Source organism: Dipodomys merriami, unplaced genomic scaffold, assembly GCF_024711535.1.
Source record: "Dipodomys merriami isolate MVZ:Mamm:240054 unplaced genomic scaffold, mDipMer1.0.p SCAF_5, whole genome shotgun sequence".
Lineage (NCBI taxonomy): Eukaryota > Metazoa > Chordata > Mammalia > Rodentia > Heteromyidae > Dipodomys > Dipodomys merriami.
In genome coordinates, this window is record NW_027206068.1 from 74,407,735 (window position 1) to 74,425,570 (window position 17,836).

Sequence of the window (17,836 nt, forward strand, 5' to 3'; positions counted from 1 at the left end):
ACGGGCACCGTCTAAGAACAGTTTGTTGAAGAAAAAAGGAGACTGGTGATTCCATTGCCAACCTGAATTTAACAATCACTTTAATATGGTTTTTAAACTGCTCTTTTTTTTTTTTTTTTTTTGGTCGGTGATGGGGCTTGAGCTCTGGGCCTGGGCGCTGTCCCTCAGCTCTTCAGCTCAAGGCGAGCGCTCTACCACTTGAGCTACAGCGCCACTTCCGGTTTTCTGGTGGTTTATTGGAGATAGGAGTCTCACGGTCTCTCCTGCCCGGGCTGGCTTTGAACCGCGATCCTCAGATCTCAGCTTCCTGAGTAGCTAGGATGACAGGTGTGAGCCACCAGCGCCCGGCTAAAACTGCTCATTTTTGCATTGTCCAAAAACACTGTTTTGGCATGAACACTAGACTGCACTTAAAAGTTGGATTGACCAATGAGTAGCTACAGAGACCATCCTATGATTACCGCCTCCACTCAAAAGGTTTCTAGGTCTCAGGTGCCTGTTGGAACTGTCTAGTAGCACTTACCTCTTTACTGGACTAAACGGAGTAGCTAGAGCTGAAGAAAGCCTGGTCATTGGCTCCAGCCTTGGTCCCAGCTTCTTAGGAGGCTGAGACCAGCAGGAAAGTTTTGTGAGATTCTCCTCTCCAGTCGACCACCAAAAAGCTAGACGTGCAGCTGTGACTCAAGTGGAAAAGCACCAGCCTGAGTGGAAAAGCAACGGGACAGCGCCCAGGCCCTGAGTTCAAGCACACACGCACATTCACGCGCACACACAGGAAGTTAGATACCGCGTTCCCTGTGTTCGGGTCATTACACGGACTCAGTGCCCACTCAGTGTCCGGCATTGTTCTCATCTCATTTAACGTCGTGACACGGGAGTGGACTTGGCGTTACTCGTCTGCGTGGTTGCGGGGGGGGGGGGGGGATGGCCTTGAACCGGTGATCCGGAGTCACCCCTCCATCCCTCCCTAAGCAGGAGGGCAGTGAACCCCTGGGAGGGGCGGGCCCCGTGTTCTCCAGGACACATCTGCAGGGTGAACGCCAGCCGAGGGCAGGGGACCCGAGGCCAGGCCAGGCCGGCCCGGGGCGGGCTGGGGCCGCGGCGAGCCCCGCGCGCGCCCCGGCGGGCGGGAGCGCCGAGGCCATTGGCTGGCGCGCGGCGGCGGAGGGCGGGAGCGCCGCCGACGGGGACTGTTCGCTCCTACGGGCTGTAGATGGAGCTGTCCGGCCCCGGCGAGGGGGAAGGCGCCCGGAGAACGTTCTTCCTCTCCCAGGCCGGCCCGAGCGGGGAAGCCGCGCTCCCAGGATGCAGTTTGTGTCAACACGGCCGCAGCCTCAGCAGCTGGGCATCCAGGGCCTGGGGCTGGACGGCGGCAGCTGGAGCTGGGCCCAGGCGCTGCCCCCCGACGAGGTCTGCCACCAGGAGCCGGCGCTGCGCGGGGAAATGGCCGAGGGAATGCCGCCCATGCAGGTGGGTGCAGCCCCCGCCGGCGCCATGGCCGCGGCGGCCGCCGCGGGGGGCGGGGCGGGGCCGCCCGGGGCCTGGGGACCCGGCCGCGCCCGGGGCGCCGTCGTGCGGGCGGCCGCGCCGGCCCCGGGCCCGAGCTCCGGGCCCAGCCCTGGCCCTGGGCGGGCGCGTGGAGCGGGGCCCCGACGCAGGCCCCGGGGCGGGCGGCAGGCCCCGCCGTGCGATCGCCCCGGGCCCGGTGCCCGCCAGGCTCTGACGCCGCCGCGAGCCCTTCCCGGAGCCGGGCCGGGGCTCCGCTGTGCGCCGGGCGGGCCGTGGGATGTGTGTGCGCGCGCGCGTGCGGGGTTGGGTAGCAGCAGGCCCGGCCTGGAGAAAGATTAGCACATCCATGTTTACACTGGAGCTACTTTGACACAAAGATTTTTTTTTTTACAACATTTCATTGGCGTCCTCCTGCAAGCCCACCGACGGAGGCCGTCCGCTCTGCCCCGGGGGGTGATCGGGGAAGGGACCCCCGGGAAGAGGGACTTGGTCATCTTGGGTTGCCAAACTTGGCTGCAGATGGAATTGCCTGATCAGCTTCTAAAACAACTGACGACGCCCAAGACGCGTCCCAGAGTCGTTACCTTGCAGTCCAGCCATCCTAGGGTAGCTGGAGAACCAGTGTCTCAGCTCTGGGCATACAGCCCAGGGAAGGGAGAGGCCTGAACACTTCCTCAGAGGGGAGTCTTAGAGCTGCCCCCTCCCCCCACCTGATTCTCTGGATTGTTCCAAATCAGCCAGGAGGGCTGTGAGCATTGTTTTTCAGGTTTTGATCTTCGAACCTGGGAAACCAAAGTGGCCCTTGACTTCCTAAACTTGGGTCAGCCCTATCCCCTTCTCTGAGCCTGGGCCCCGTTGTGGCCTCTATGAGAGCTCAGATGGCTCCACGGACATAGAGCTGCACCTTACCCAGCAGGGACTGGCTTTCCCAGGCACCTGCTCGCCTTTCTCGTTTCAGGCCAGGGATTCTTAGGACTGTGATGTAGTCCTCTGGCTGTCTCAGCTTCTCTGAGTTTGAGAAAATAGCTGTGTGATGTCCAAGGTCTGTCCCCAGACGGACTCCACTTTACCCAGGCTGAGGGTTTCTGCAGCAGCAGCATAAACAAAAAGGGACACTTCCTCCTGTCCTGTCTGGTAGGAAGTTCAGTTATCAGCCTGTGTTACTGTTCTGCCAGCCCTGGATGCTGGCACACTATGTCTCTCATCCCCAGATCACCAACAAACCATGGCAACTCCTCATTCTCCTCTGTTGGCCATAGGGCTCAGGGCTCAGCTACCAACTTGCACCTACCTGGACTCACCTTCTGGATAGGAGGTGGGCACAGGAAGATAAAGGGGAGGCCCCATGCCCTGAGATATCACTTCTTAGGAAGTAGGAAGGGACCCCAAGCTTTAAGTCTCGGCCCTTATGGAAGTGAAAGGTGTCCCTTCCTTCTCTCTAATGAGTGACTTTTTAGTAAATCCATTTTTGAAATTTTGCTTTGTTATTGTAAAGGTAATGTACAGAGGGATTACAATTACATGAGTCAGGTAATGAGTACATTTCCTTTCATACAATATCTTCTCTTTACTCATTCTCTCAGTCCCTCCCTCCCAGTAAATCCATTTGTATTTTGCAAAATAGTTCCAAAAAGATAGGGTTTTTTGTTTTGTTTTGTTTTGTTTCTAAAGGGGGGCTGGGAATGTGGCTTAGTGTCAGAGTGCTTGCCTAGCATGCGTGAAGCCCTGGGCTCGATTCCTCAGTACTACATAAACAGAAAAAGCTGGAAGTGGCACTGTGGCTCAAGAGGTAGAGTGCTAGCCTTGAACAAAAGAAGCTCAGGGATAGTGCCCAGGGCCTGAGTTCAAGCCTCAAGTCTGGCAAAAAAAACCAAAAAACAAAATAGCTGGGCACTGGTGGCTCGTGCCTATAAATCTAGCTACTCAAGAGGCTGAGATCTGAGATCACAGTTTGAAGCCAGGAAGCTCATCTCCAATTAACCAGCAAAAAGCTGGAAATGGAGCTGTGGTTTGTATGGTAGAGAACCAGCCTTGAGTGAAAAAGCTAAGGGACAGAGCCTAGGCCCTAAGTTCAAGCCCCAGCTATTCTCTCTCTCTCTCTCTCTCTCTCTCTCTCTCTCTCTCTCTCTCGCTCTCGCTCTCGCTCTCGCTCTCGCTCTCTCCCTCCTTCCATCCCTCCCTCTTTCCCTCCTTCTCTCTCCCTCTCCCTACTCTCTCTTCCCCTCCCTCTTTCTCCCTCTCTCTTCTTCTCTCTCCCTGTCTCTCCCTCTCCTTTACTCTCACTCTCTCAGTCAGTCTCTCTCTCTCTTCACACACACACACACACACACACACACACACACACACACACACACACACACACACTCATGCATACAATTTTCCTTGGAGTTAAAAAAAAAAAAAAAGCTGCTGAAGCTGGGCCCTGGTGCCTCACACTTGTAACCCTAGCAACTCGGGAAGCTGAGATCTGCGAATCACAGCTTAAAGCCAGCCCAGGCAGGAAAGTCCATGAGAGTCGGAATTCCAATTAACTACCCAAAAAAAAAGGCAGAAGGAGAGCTGTGGCTCAAGTGATAGAATGCTAGACTTGAACAAAAAAAAAAAAGCTCAGGGATAATGTCCAGACTCTGGAGATCAAGCCCAAGACTGGTGCGCGCGCGTGTGCGCGCACGCACGCACGCACGCACGCACGCGCACACACACACACACACACACACACACTACTGATCTGCCCCTTTAGCTTCGGTGTTTTGATCACTTCCTTGGTTTGCAAAATATCTGTTAGTTGTGGCACCTGGGTGGTGCTCTAGGATGGTCAGCTACTTTTACTATCCCTGAATGGCATCATTTTTCAGGCAGGAATGATTAACCTGCTGAGAGATTGTTGGGAAGATTATCCTGGGACAACTTACACAAAAATTCTTACCTTGAAACAAAAAACTTGAGGCAAAGTTTATTGTTAAGTCTAGTCAATGAAGAAAGCAGTTGTTCTAAGGCAGAATAAAAGTCTGTGACATTTTAGATGAGGGTCAAGGTAGGTCCAACAGCCTGACTCCCCAGGGCAGGAAATGGGAGAGTGGTTAGTTGGACAGATGGGTTGGCCGCTCTAGTTATCGCGAGGGGCATTAATGAGCACCATAGGTAAAGGCAAGGGCTTGGCAGGAGGAGAGTGTGACCTTTAATTATTCTTTACACATACGTGTGTATGTATATGAGTATGTGTGGGTATGTGTGTTATGTCCTAGGGCTTGAACGCAGGACCTCATGTTTGCTTGGCCTTCTTGCTCACAGTCAGCTTTTGCCAGGTAATTGGAGATAAGAGTCTTGAGGAGTTGTCTGCCCAGGCTGTCTTTGAATCATGAGCCTCAGATCTCAGTTTCTTGAGTAGCTGGGATTGTAGGTGTCAGCCACCTGCACCTGAATCCCTTCCATACATTCTTTTTTAAAAATGTTATTTTAATTGTGAAAATACTGTACCGAGGGCTTACAATCACATGACCTTACATGCATGCTTATCCCTGCCTGCCTCTGTTTCCTCTTCACGCAGGCTCAAGAATGGGACATGGATGCTCGGCGACCTATGCCTTTTCAGTTCCCACCCTTCCCGGATAGGGCTCCCGTCTTCCCTGACCGCATGATGCGGGAGCCCCAGTTACCCACAGCAGAGATCTCGCTCTGGACTGTGGTCGCCGCCATTCAGGCTGTGGAGAGGAAGGTGGACGCCCAGGCCAGCCAGCTGCTAAACCTGGAGGGACGCACGGGGACTGCCGAGAAGAAGCTGGCTGACTGCGAGAAGACCGCCGTGGAGTTCGGGAACCACATGGAGAGCAAGTGGGCCGTGCTGGGGACCCTGCTGCAGGAGTACGGGCTGCTGCAGCGGCGTCTAGAGAACCTGGAGAACCTGCTGCGGAACAGGAACTTCTGGGTCCTGCGGCTGCCCCCGGGCACCAAGGGCGAAGCCCCCAAGGTATGACAGTCCAGGGGCAGGGAGAGGTTAGGAACTGCATAGGTGAACAAGTGATTTCACCTTGTCAAGCCTGGCAGACTTCACTGATTCACTCTTTTACCAGGGGGTAAAAGAGACAAAATCGATGGGTTAAGTTTCAAAAGCAGGAGGAGAGATGAAGGTATATTTTTGTCAGGAGGGAAAGGGTGAGGTAGGAGCTTGCCAACATCCTCCTGAGATCAGAGAGAACCAGGAGTTTCAGGAAGGCCAGCGAAAGGTCTTGGGAGAGTGACATCTGCCACAAGCTTCCCAGGAAACATACCGAAGTGTCGGCAGGAAGCAGCCGTGGGCCAGGCAGTGTGAATTTAAGACAGATGTGACCAGAATTTTGTTGTTTGTTTTCTAACAACAATAAACAAAAGAGGGGGCATATTGGTCTTTCCCAGGCTGGAGCTTTGCCCAGCTCTGGCGGTCTACATTCTAGTTCTGATTCTAGAGATAGATGGGAAACACACAGGTGTGCAGATCACACCTGCACAGGACATCCTGGCAGTTTTGTACACCTGACTTGAGGAATGGGTCAGTCATGTCCTGGCCTGGGCCTTGCACTTAGGGCCTGCTCCTTAGCATTTTCACTCTACCACTGGGACCCATAGGTCCACTTCCAGCTCTTTGGTGGTTCATTGGAGATAAGAATCTCTTGGGCTTTCCTGCTCAGACTGGTTTGAACCACCATCCTCAAATCCCAGCCTCCTGACTAGCTAGGATTAGAGGCCTGAGCCATCCTGTCTGGTCTTACCGTCAGAGTTTTGTGCACCTGGTGTAATGGCAGATGTTGGTAGTTGTTGTAAAGCTTCTGATTGCCAATCAGGCTATGGGGCAAGATCTGTTTATCTGTTTATCTGCTGGCTCTTTCCAGTCTGTTCAGTACAGGCCAGCTCTGCCCTGGACATACACAAGGACTAATGGACAAGGACTAAGAGATAGGGAGAGTCAAGGGACTAGATTTCAGTGTGAGAGTGAGAAGCTAGTTCAGTGAGGATGTGAGAAGTGTAGGAAGGAAGACTGTGGTCACGGAGGAACCTCAGTGGTAAATCAGGGAAGCGAAACTATTTTGAACAATTTGATCCAAGCAGAAAGCCTGCTGGTAACAGAATGGATGTAGACCAACTCCTCGTAGCACATCAATACCTGCACCAAGTGACTGATGCCAGGCCATGACTCACGCCAGGGAGACACTTCCTCATAAAGACGGCCCGGCTGCGTCTCATCTGCCTTTGGATTTTATATGTAACAACAATGTCACTATGTACACACCAGTATCCAGACCTGAAATACAAGTTTTCTCACAGGCTTTTACTATACTCGGCTCTGTGATTCCCACTGTGAAAAACATTGCTCTTAGAAACCCAAGAAGGCAGATGGGAGGAGAGTTCTGGATTAATGTGGCCTAGGGTTCTGAGTTTGGGATGTGGGGATCAAAGGCCAGACTCTAGGCTGGGTTGATGCCCAGGAACCACAGATAAAGGAGGTAAGGAACAGCAGGAGATACGAGACTAAAATTCTTTTTTTTTTTTTGGTGGGTTGTGGGGCTTGAACTCTGGGCCTGGGTGCTGTCTCTCAGCTCTTCAGCTCAAGGCGAGCGCTCTACTACTTGAGCTACAGTGCCACTTCCAGTTTTTTAGTGGTTTTATTGGAGTTAGGAGTCTCACGGTCTTTCCTGCCCAGTATGGCTTTGAACCGTGATCCTCAGATCTCAGCCTCCTGAGTAGCTTGGATTACAGGCGTGAGCTGGCTTGAGACTAAAATTCTTGTTGGCCCAGGTCCCGGTGACTTTTGTGGACATAGCTGTCTACTTCTCTGAAGATGAGTGGAAGAACTTGGACGAGTGGCAGAAGGAGCTTTACAATAACCTTGTTAAGGAAAACTACAAAACCCTGATGTCCCTGGGTAAGAATCCCTTCATATAACTGCTGTCATAGTCATATAGAAGTGTGCAGGGAGAGGTGGGAAGGTGGATAGTGGAGAGCTCTCCCAGCGCCCTTGATCAGAATTTACTGGTCAAATTCACACAGTCCTTCTCTCCCTTCCCATCTTGCTTTTAGATGCCGAGGGCCCCGTGCCCAAGCCAGATGCTCCAGCCCAGGTGGAGCCCAGAGAAGAGCCTTGTGTGTGGGAGCAACGGCATCCTGAAGAGAGAGAAGTCCCAGTGGATGCAGATACAGGTAATGGCAGCTGAAGATAGGGCCAGGTCCCCGAAGGGCTGGGAGGAGAGCTAGTGCCCCATATACCATGCAAGGAGACACTATTGCCTGTACAGTCAACAAGGAAGGAGTGTGTCTTGAATTGCTTCCAGGGGCCAGCTCTGCTGTGATGGAGATTTGATAATCACTTGGCCTAAAACTGCAGTGTGATTATTAGTCTTCTGCTTTGTTAAAGCAATATAGTACTAGACTCACTGTTAAGCCCAATGGAGAGATCTGAACCTAGATGTATAAATCAGAACAGTTTCTTCTGAGACATCCGGTTGCCATGAGCAGCTACTTCCCAGTCCTCTTCTCCCCAACCTCTGGCAAATATGAGTCTGCTTTCTGTCTTTGGATTTGCTTGTGGTGGGTGTTTCCTTTCACTCATTCCTTCCTCCCTTCATCTGGCATTGCAGATGTTTGGTTCGGCAGCTACGGTTACCATACCAGTATGAAGCTTCCCACCCTTCATGCACTATAACCTCAACAGTATCACTGAGGAACGCTACCTTTATTTAATAAATGAAACAGGCAGATTGAAACCCCAAGAGGCAAAGTGACTCAGGTACTAAGTTGGTAGCAGAGTTGAAACCAGACCATCTTCAAGTTCCTCACCCAATGTTTTGTTCTGTTGCCTGAGCTATCTCCTGCCAGGAGCTAGTACAGAGAATACCAGAAAAAGAAAAGACCAAGAGGCTAAGATCTGAGGATCGCGGTTCAAAGCCAGCCCGGGCAGGAAAGTCCGTGAAACTCTTGTCTACAATAAACCACCAGGAAACTGGAAGTGGCGCTGTAGCTCAAGTGGTAGAGCACTAGTTTTGAGCTGAAGAGCTGAGGGACAGCGCCCAGGCCCAGAGTTCAAGCCCCACAAACAAAAAAAAAAAAAGAAAGAAAGAAAAAGAAAAGGCCATTTGACACGTCTCAGGATTTATTGTTGACTTTTAGGCTTACAGATGTTGTGTGCTTGATCAGGACTACCGTGCCTCTTTGCATGGTCATCTGCTTCATAGTCATATATGCATACATATGTGTTTTCTACTTGGGTAAAATAAAAAGGACAAATCACATTTTTTGTTGCTGGTAGTGGTGGTCATGAGGCTTGAACTCTAAGAGGGCCTGGGCGCTGTCCCTCAGCTCTTCAGCTCAAGACCAGTGCTCTACCACTTGCGGTTTTCTGGCAGTTAATTGGAGATAAGGGTCTCACGGAACTTTCCTGCCCAGGCTGGCTTTGCTCTTCAGATCTCAGCCTCCTGAGTAAGGATTACAGGGGTGAGCCACTGGTGCCTGGCAGGACAAATCTACAACGTCAAACATGTACATGTGGCTGAGTCCAGTTACAGAGTGCTATTTCAGTCTCTCTCTGGCCTTTCTCAAACTTCATTTTGTTGCCTTCTTTTCTTGGATGTTGGTTTTCTGCTCTTGGAGACTTCTGCTCTTCACGATCCTTCAGGGCTCCAACAGGAACCAGAGATCCCTGTCCTCACCCTACCTGCCCAGCAAATGCTGGCAGCCATGCCCCTGACCCCAGAACTTCCTGCTGACCAGCATCCAGAAAAAAAGTCTCTGTGTCCCCAGGAGCTGAGCCCCTGGTACCTGCACAGGACTTGCCCTCCCAGGTGAAGCGGGAGGAAGCTCTGTGTGTGCGGAGCCAGCGGAACCTGGAAGAAAGAGCTATCCCCACGGAATCCATCACTGGTGAGTGAGCCAAATAGCCATCTGCCCCAGGAGGGGAAAAGAGGGTAGTAAGTGTGGTCTGTGGCTCGGGAGGGTGTCCATCGCATGTACCAGGATAGAGAGCAATGCTTCCAGTGGCAGGGCTGCAGGTGCGTGGCTGTTTTGGATTTTTGTGGTTTGTTTTGTGCCAGCTTGAATTCAAGGCCTGGGCGCTGTCCCTCAGCTTCTTTTACCACTGGAGATATAGCACCACTCTGTCTTTTTTGGTAGGTTATTGGAGATGAGAATCTCAAAGGGGCTGGGAATGTGCCTAGGATGCATGAGGTCCTGGATTTGATTCCTTGGTTCCACATAATAAATAAACAAATAAAATAAATTAAAAAAACAAACAAACAGCCTCACAGACTTTGCTGCCCAGGCTAACTTTTAATCCTTATTCTCAGATCTCAGCCTCTTGAGTAGCTAGGGTTCCAGGTGTGAGCCACTGGTACCTAGCTGGAATTTTTCCTTTGAGTTGCTCCACATGTCTGCCCATCTCTGCCCACCCTCCCCCACCCCTCTTTGTGTTGCTACTAGGGCTTGAAATCAGGGCCTGGTGCTGTCCCATTGCTTTTTCCATCAAGACTGGTCCACAGCTCCGCTTCTGGCTTTTTGTTGGTTAATTGGAGATTAAAAAAAAAAAGTCTCAAGGACTTTTCCTGCCCAGTCTGGCTTGTAACTTCAATCCTCAGATCACACATACTAAGTAGCTTGGATTATAGACATGATCCACTGGTGCCCAGTGGTAAATTAGGTTTAACAGACTGCTGAAGAAAGATGTTTTATCTTAGAGAAGTCCTGTTCAAATGTTAATGCTACACAGCTTCCTGGAAGGGTTGTTTTCCTGCGAAAGTCCTTTATGAGGATCTTTTTTTTCAATTAATGTCTCAGCACTCCCATTAATGTCTCAGCACTCCAATGAGGATTTCATTCTGGGAGATTAAGTTCCTGAAGCACAGGGAAATTTTGTGTCGTGTGTATGTGCCTGTGTGTGTGTCTGTGTGTACACCGATACTGGAATTTGAACTTAAGGCCTGAGCGCCATCCCTTAGCTTTTTTGCTAAAAGTTGGTACTCTGACACTTGGGCCATAGCTCTACATGTAGCTTTTTGGTGATAAATTGGAGATAAGAATCGCATAGACTATCCTGCCAAGGCTGGCTTTAAACTGTGATCCTCAGGTCTTATCCTCCTGTGTAGCTAGGTAACAGGAGTGAGCCACTAGCACTGGACTCACTCTGTGCTCTAAAATCATTGTTAATTTACTACCTTTAACATCCATTGATCTATAGCCAGAGTGCCATTTGTTGTGGCTAGAGTGACTTGGACCTTTCGTTAATTATAATAAGTTAGTTCTACTTATGCCTGATTTTTAAAGGAAACAGAATTGAATAAAATCAGAGATTTGGTGTTGGGAATATGGCTCAATGGTAGAGTGCTTGCCTAGCATGCATGAAGCCCTAGGTTCCTCAGTGCCACATAAACAGAAAAAGCTGGAAGTAGAGCTGTGGTTCAAGTGGTAAAGCGCTAGCCTTGAGCAAAAGAAGCTCAGGGACAGCGCCCAGGCTCTGAGTGCAAGGCCCAGGACTGGCAAAAAAAAGGGATTTGCTCAAAACACATGCTAGCAATGATTACAAAATGATTACAAAATCTTCTGAAGCTTTTGCTGCTTTTGTTTCCACAAGTAGACTCCCCCATCTCTGCCCAGGACCTCTTGTCTCGGATTAAGCAGGAGGAGCAGCAGTGTGTATGGGACCAGCAGGATTTGGCAGAGAGAGATATTCCCACGGACCCCAATTCAGGTAAGAAAGTTATCAGATCAGGGCTGGGAAGGTGGCTCAGTGGTAGAGTGCTTGCCTTGCATGCATGAGGCCCTGGGTTCGATTCTTCAGCACCACATAAGCAGAAAAAGCCGGAAGTGGCGCTGTGGCTCAAGTGGTAGAGGGCTAACCTTGAGCTGAAGAACTGAGGAACAGTGCCCAGGCCCAGAGTTCAGGCCCACAACCGACCCCCCCCCCTTCAAAAAAAAGAAAGTTATCAGATCAACATCTCTAGGTTATAGGAATCATTACCTCCATCATTTATTGTGTCAATGGACACTAAAATTACCTTAACATTGATGATTTTGTTTTTGTGGGTTTTTTTTTTTTTTTTTTTTTTTAGCAATCAAAACAAATAGCCTTCAAAAAGCTATGTATATTTTGGGGGGGAAGTCATTTCTATTTTCTGGACTTTCTTTTGAGTGGGTGTTAGTTCGATGTCTCTCCAAAGATTTCTGGGGAGCTTCAGACATTCTGGAAAGCTCAGTGGCTCAGGCTGTGTATGGGTTCATAGGTATTTGCAGAGCTAAGTCCGTGTCATCCTTCTAGAAGTTCTGATACTAAAGTTCATCCCTATCCATGCCAGATAGAGAAAGTGAGCAGCAGAGTCTAGGAGTCCTTGTAGTTTGTTACCTTGACAAGGGAGGGATTGATGGGCTGGGCAGACATGGAAGCACAGAGCTCTGGCTGCTGCTTCTGTATGGCTGAGTTTGGAGTCAAGCCAGTCAGCCATGGCACTGTGGGCTCATTTCTGCAGGCCTGTCCTGGCTCCATGGTCCCACTGGGGCTCAGTGGACAGTGAGAAGACCTAGATTCTAGTCTGGTTCTGTCATTTCTAAGGCTTTGGCATGACCTTTCCCTTCTCCGGCCACTTCAAAATGTAGCATGGGAACCCATGTAGGCTGAGTGCTGATGGCTCGCACCTATAATCCTAGCCACTCAAGAGGCTGAGATCTGAAGACTGATATTCAAAGTCAGCCCAGAAGGAATGTGAGAGTCTTACCTCCAATTAACCATCAAACAGCTGGAAGTAGAGATGTGGCTCAAGAGGAAGAGTGCCAGAGTGAAAGGCTGAGAGTACACGTCCTGTGTTCAAGTCCCAGTACAAGAGTGCACATACACATACACAAAAGGGAGCGCAAGGAGTTCCATAAATATAAATGTGCTCATGAGTTGAGCCTTTGCATGCAATGTTTTTGGGTGTTTGTTTTATTTTTGTGCTGGCACTAGGGCTTAAACTCAGGGCCTGGGTGCTATCCCTGAGCTCTTTGGCTCAAGGCTAGTGCTCTACCTCTTGGGCCACAACTCCTCTTCCAGCATTTTGTGGTTAATTGGAAATAAAAGTCTCACAAACTTTTCCTGCCCAGGATGGCTGCAAACCACGATCCTCAGATCTTAGCTCTTGAGTAGCTAGCATTACTGGAATACTTTTTTAGCCTTCAGTGGGATGCTGGGCAGGAAATGACCAAATCTAAGACCACCTTCTTTCCTGCCGACAGAATCTCTGATCTCAGCACATGACATTTTGTCCTGGATCAAGCAGGAGGAGCAGCCGTACCCATGGGGCCCACGCGATTCAATGGAAGGAGAACTCGGACTAGACTCTGGCCCTAGTGAGTACTTTACACCCCTGCGGTGGACCCTGGGGTGTTGTGTGCAGTGCAATGAGGGTTGCCCGCTTCAGCCTCCTGAGGTGTAGGGAGGTCCAGTGGGTGGCAGCCTCTGCATCTGGAGGACCTGTCCTGACAGAGTAGGCCAAGGCGGGCCCTTGTTTGAAGCAGTCCCCCTAGGTGTTAATTGTTGACATGGTAAGTCTTGGTCAGACACCAACGACTCTGAGGTATGGGGTGGGAACATGCAGATGTGGTCAGAAAAGTAGTCTCCACTTAGGCCCTGGGCCTAGGTGAGAGCAGAGGAGAGAGAGAGGCAAGTCCTAAGAAGGGTGGCTACAAACTACCCTCTTCCCAGTTCCTCCAGCTGCCCCTAAGAAGGCCTAAGAAGATGCCTGGATTTAGAGAGCACTTCTTGGATGAGGCTGGTGGTCACTGTCCTGACATTGTGCAGAGCCTTGACTCCTCCCAGCTGTCTCCCAAGGCATGGGAGCTGGACCACCTAGATACCAGAGAAAGATGCATTGCTGAAACAGAAGCCGCTGCCTGGGGAGGCAGATTATGGAGAGCCAGGGGAACCTTGTCAGGGACCCGGCACCCTCAGACTGGGTGAGACTCGGGCCATCCCAGCTGCGCGGCTAGGGGGTCTCCTCTTGCAGGTGACTTCTGGCTAGCAGAAAGCTCCCGGAGCACTTTCTTTCTTTCTTTCTTTCTTTTTTTTTTTTGTCGGTCATGGGGCTTGAACTCTGGGCCTAGGCGATGTCCCTGTGCTCTTCAGCTCAAGGCAAGCGCTCTAACCTTGAGCCACAGCACCACTTCCAGTTTTCTAGTGGTTTATTGGAGATAAAGAGTCTCACGGATGCTCCTGCCCGTGCTGGCTTTGAACCGCGATCCTCAGATCTCAGCCTCCTGCGTAGCTAGGATTACAGGCGTGAGCCACCAGCGCCCGGCCCAGAGCACTTTCCTGTCTGACCGCTTCTAGTCCCGGCTTGACAGGACAGGCCGGACTACCGTATAGAGAACCTGTGGTCATGTGATCAATCTGACCAGGCCCCTCACTTTTAGCGAAACTGAGGCCCAGAGGGACTACCTATGACCAGGTCCCATTAGAGAGATCGCCATCAACATGTCGGTTTTCTGGTCTTTCCCCCCCTCCCTCCCAAGGTGACAGCCTGTTGATGGTGAAGAACGCAGCCCCTGCCCCTCCGCAGCCCCACCAGCAGAGCCTGCCCCCGCTGCCCGTGCCCGAGCACCCCGGCGGCCCGGGCAGCCGCGGGTTGCTGGACGATGGCGGCTTCCCCGCGCTCCCCGGGGAGCGCGGCGGCGGTGGGGGCAGCAGCAGCAGCGCGGCCGAGGCCCCGGCGGGCGGGGAGGGCGGCGGCGGCGGCGGGGGTGGGGGCGGCGCAGGGGGCAGCGGGGGCGGCCCCGGCGGGGGCAGCGGCCCGGGCGCCGGAGGGGGCTGCGGCAGCTGCTGCCCCAGCGGCCTGCGGCGGAGCCTGCTGGGGCACGGGGCGCGCAGCAAGCCCTACTCGTGCCCGGAGTGCGGCAAGAGCTTCGGCGTGCGCAAGAGCCTCATCATCCACCACCGCAGCCACACCAAGGAGCGGCCGTACGAGTGCGCCGAGTGCGAGAAGAGCTTCAACTGCCACTCGGGCCTCATCCGCCACCAGATGACGCACCGCGGCGAGCGGCCCTACAAGTGCTCGGAGTGCGAGAAGACCTACAGCCGCAAGGAGCACCTGCAGAACCACCAGCGGCTGCACACGGGCGAGCGGCCCTTCCAGTGCGCGCTCTGCGGCAAGAGCTTCATCCGCAAGCAGAACCTGCTCAAGCACCAGCGCATCCACACCGGCGAGCGGCCCTACGCCTGCGGCGAGTGCGGCAAGAGCTTCCGCTACAAGGAGTCGCTCAAGGACCACCTGCGGGTGCACGGCGGGGGCGGCGGGGGCGGCGGCGGGGGCCCCGGCCTGGGCGCCCCCAGGCCTCTCCAGGCCCCGCCCGAGAGGGACTAGGGCTGGGCTGGGGGGGAGGGGAGGGCTGGACTGGGGAGATCGGGGAGGGGGGCACCTTTTGGGGGACCTGCCATCCCGCCCTCCATCCTGTCCTCTGCGCACCTCCCCGCCCTCTCTGCACGTCCTGCTGGAAATCGGGCACGGGAATTGCACTCCAGACTGGGTCGCCCGAGGGTCGGATGACAAGGGGGCACAGCCTGAGTTGGACAGCTAGCCCGTCTCCGAAGGGGGACGGAATGGCCGGGGACGGTGCCGGAGGGACAGCGAGGAGGCCGGAGTCACTGGACGCGGCCCTCGGGGACCCCCCACGGTGTGCCCGCCGGCCGCAGACTCGGATGGGGGCCCTGCCTAGGGGGTGGTGGTGCGGGGGGGCCTCAGAACCCTTCTGAAAGAAGGGGACCCCACCCCGCGGGGCGGAGGCGCCCCCGGAAGAGGAAGCGGAGGCGAGCCGCGGCGCGCACCAAGGGTGCCATCACTGCCTCGCGCTCCCACGGCGCTTTATACTTTTGTAAAGTGTTTTCTATCCGTTATCTATCTTCACTCTTAGCCTATCCCTCCCAGAGAGGTGGGGTAGGATCTGCCCGGCGTGGTGACTGAGGAAAGGGAGACACAGGTGTGATCGTGTCCCCCAAGATCGGACGAGAAACAGGGGCGTGGCGGAGCCGCTCCCGGGCGCGGGCGCAGCGCAGTGTCCCGGCCACACACACACTGCCTACCTCCTTGGCCTGAGAGACCACCCTCGCCTGGCCTTCCCGGTCTCTCTCCTCCCCGTCCTCCCCTTGGATGTCCTCTGTGCCCCCCCTGCCCCCCTTTCAGAAGCCACAGGGGCCACCGCCTGGCGTTGGGATTGGGGAATGAATGGGCTACAGCCTGGTGCTTGGGCTGGCGCCGCCCGCTCCCCCACACTCCACTCCCCCCTTCTGCCCTTCCCACCAGTCCCTCCGTTGCGTGCAGCAATAGATTCTCACTGCACAGCAGAGCCCGCCCGGGCCTGGGTCAGGACTCGTCCCGACGTCGCGCCCTGTCGGCCGGGCTGAGGGTGAGGACCAGGCCTCTGCTGCCAGAGCGGCCGCCAAGGAATCAGTCAGCCCCGGTGGGCCGGGCGAGTGGGTGCTAAAGCCCGCCCTCGCCCTCTCCCCCGCCCTCGGGCCTCCCAACTGGTGCTATCTGTCACCCGGACGCGCGGACCCAGCCCCGCTCCCCGCCCCGCGGCCGCCCGCGGGGGACGCGCCCGCAGGACCCTCTCGTGCTGGAGCATCGCTCCATGGCTCCCACGGCCTCCATTTCCGCATTTTGCATGGCCAGGCACCGGGGTGGGGGTGGCATGCCCCACGACCCTTGTTTGTGTCCCCCCAAAAAAGCTTTTCTTGCGTCTCCTATGGATCCCGCTTCTCTCCCGGCTGGGGAGCACCCCGCCTCTGCGCTCGCCCGCCCGCTGCGCCTGCTCTCCTCAGACCCCCCCCCTTTTTTTTTTGCCGTGCAAAGGGAATTCTTGAAATTAAATAAAAGATAACCAGATTGCCGACTGCATGTGCGCCACGCTGGAGGCTTCTCCAATGTGGCTTCCTACAGTAAAGCCTCAACTCACTGGGATTCCCCCCCCCTTTTCTTCATTTGGCTCTTTGAAGGGGTTCAGTCTTAGGAAGGCGAGTCAGACACGGTTTGGTGGAGTGGAAGGGGCCTCTGGCCATGAGGATGGTTGCAAGGAGACTGCACCTTCTCCAAAGCATAGGCAATCTAAATGGTGAAAAGCAAGATCCACATTGTTTTAGCTGTTGGAAGTGTGAGGAAGAGGGAGAAATAACTATTGGGAGTGAAGATTTAAGCCTGGAGCTCATGCTTGTAATCCTAGCTACTCAGGAGGCTGAGATCTGAGGATCGCGGTTCAAAACCAACCAGAGCAGGAGATAGATCTTCAATTACCCACCAAAAAGCTGGAGGGAAGGTGTGTTCCAAGTAGGAAAAGCTATGGGATAGCACCCAGGCCCCGAGTTCAAACCCTACTACTGGGAGAGGGGGGAGGGAGGAAGGAATAGGGGTTCAAAATACTTGAGCACTGTAGCTGGAGTCTAACCCTTTTATTTTACTTTCAGGAAGCTGATTCCCAAAGAGGTTTAGCTAGTGAGAGCCAAGACTACCATTCCCTGGAGCCTTGTCTAGTGGGTCCCACCTTACCAAGTGCCCTCAGCTACACTATGTATGATCCTCCTGCCTCTGCCTCCCTCCCAAGTGATGGGATTACAGGCAAGCTCTACCATACCTGCTCAGAAAAAAGTGTTGATTTTTGTTTTGTTTTTAAAGTGGCTGTTTTACAAATGGTTGCATGGAGTAAAAAAAAAAAAAAATAGTGCAAAAAGAAAAAAAAAAGACGTACAAGAGTAAAACTTGTTTCCTCCTAGACTCTCAGTACCCGCTGCTCAGAGCTTCTGTGTGTAGTTTGCCAAATGATTTGCTTCCTCAGCTCATTGTATCCTTTCTGGACTTTCTGACCCTAGCATCCTACAGAGTTCCAACAGAGGAGTCTGATCACTTCCCTTTTCTACAACTGCCACCAGGCTACTAGATACAGGCAGAGGCCTCAAAAGATGCTGCTCGGGGGCTGGGAAGGTGGCTCAGTGGTAGAGCGCTTGCCTTGCATGCCTGAGGCCCTGGGTTCCATTCCTCAGCACCACATAAGCAAAAAGAAAAAAGCCAGAAGTGGCACTGTGACTCAAGTGGTAGAGCACTAGCCTTGAGCTGAAGAGCTGAGGGACAGTGCCCAGGCCCGGAGTTCAGGCCCCACGACTGGACCCAAAAAAAAAAAAAAAAAAAAAAGATGCTGCTCTTCAGAAGTGCAGGGAAAGGTTCAGGGAAGTGGAAGAGGATTTCAACTCAGTCCTTGAGTTCCTTACTTAATTTGTGAGGAGGCAGAATTCCTAGAGGATGAGATGGGAAAAGGGTGGGGTCTAGAATCATTTTTCATATTTCATAAACATTTAGTG

The 17,836-nt window shown here is 53.2% G+C and overlaps 1 protein-coding gene across 1 annotated transcript; it reads left to right on the plus strand.

Moving 5' to 3' along the window:
* Nucleotides 1-1,287: 1,287 nt before the first annotated feature.
* On the plus strand, nucleotides 1,288-14,855 carry Znf282 (zinc finger protein 282). The gene is made up of 8 exons (XM_069997355.1): nucleotides 1,288-1,470; nucleotides 5,057-5,476; nucleotides 7,279-7,405; nucleotides 7,561-7,680; nucleotides 9,277-9,396; nucleotides 11,102-11,215; nucleotides 12,733-12,846; nucleotides 14,008-14,855. The coding sequence occupies exons 1-8, from the start codon at nucleotides 1,306-1,308 to the stop codon at nucleotides 14,853-14,855; spliced, it is 2,028 nt and encodes a 675-aa protein (XP_069853456.1). The 5' UTR covers nucleotides 1,288-1,305.
* The last annotated feature ends 2,981 nt before the right edge of the window (nucleotides 14,856-17,836 follow it).

Bases quoted from the DNA above. Each gene is read 5' to 3' on its own strand.
- Znf282 (XM_069997355.1), top strand. From the start codon at position 1,306: ATGCAGTTTGTGTCAACACGGCCGCAGCCTCAGCAGCTGGGCATCCAG. The intron at 1,471-5,056 runs GTGGGTGCAGCC...CTCTTCACGCAG, and splicing joins AGGGAATGCCGCCCATGCAG to GCTCAAGAATGGGACATGGA. The intron at 12,847-14,007 runs GTGAGTACTTTA...CTCCCTCCCAAG, and splicing joins CGGACTAGACTCTGGCCCTA to GTGACAGCCTGTTGATGGTG.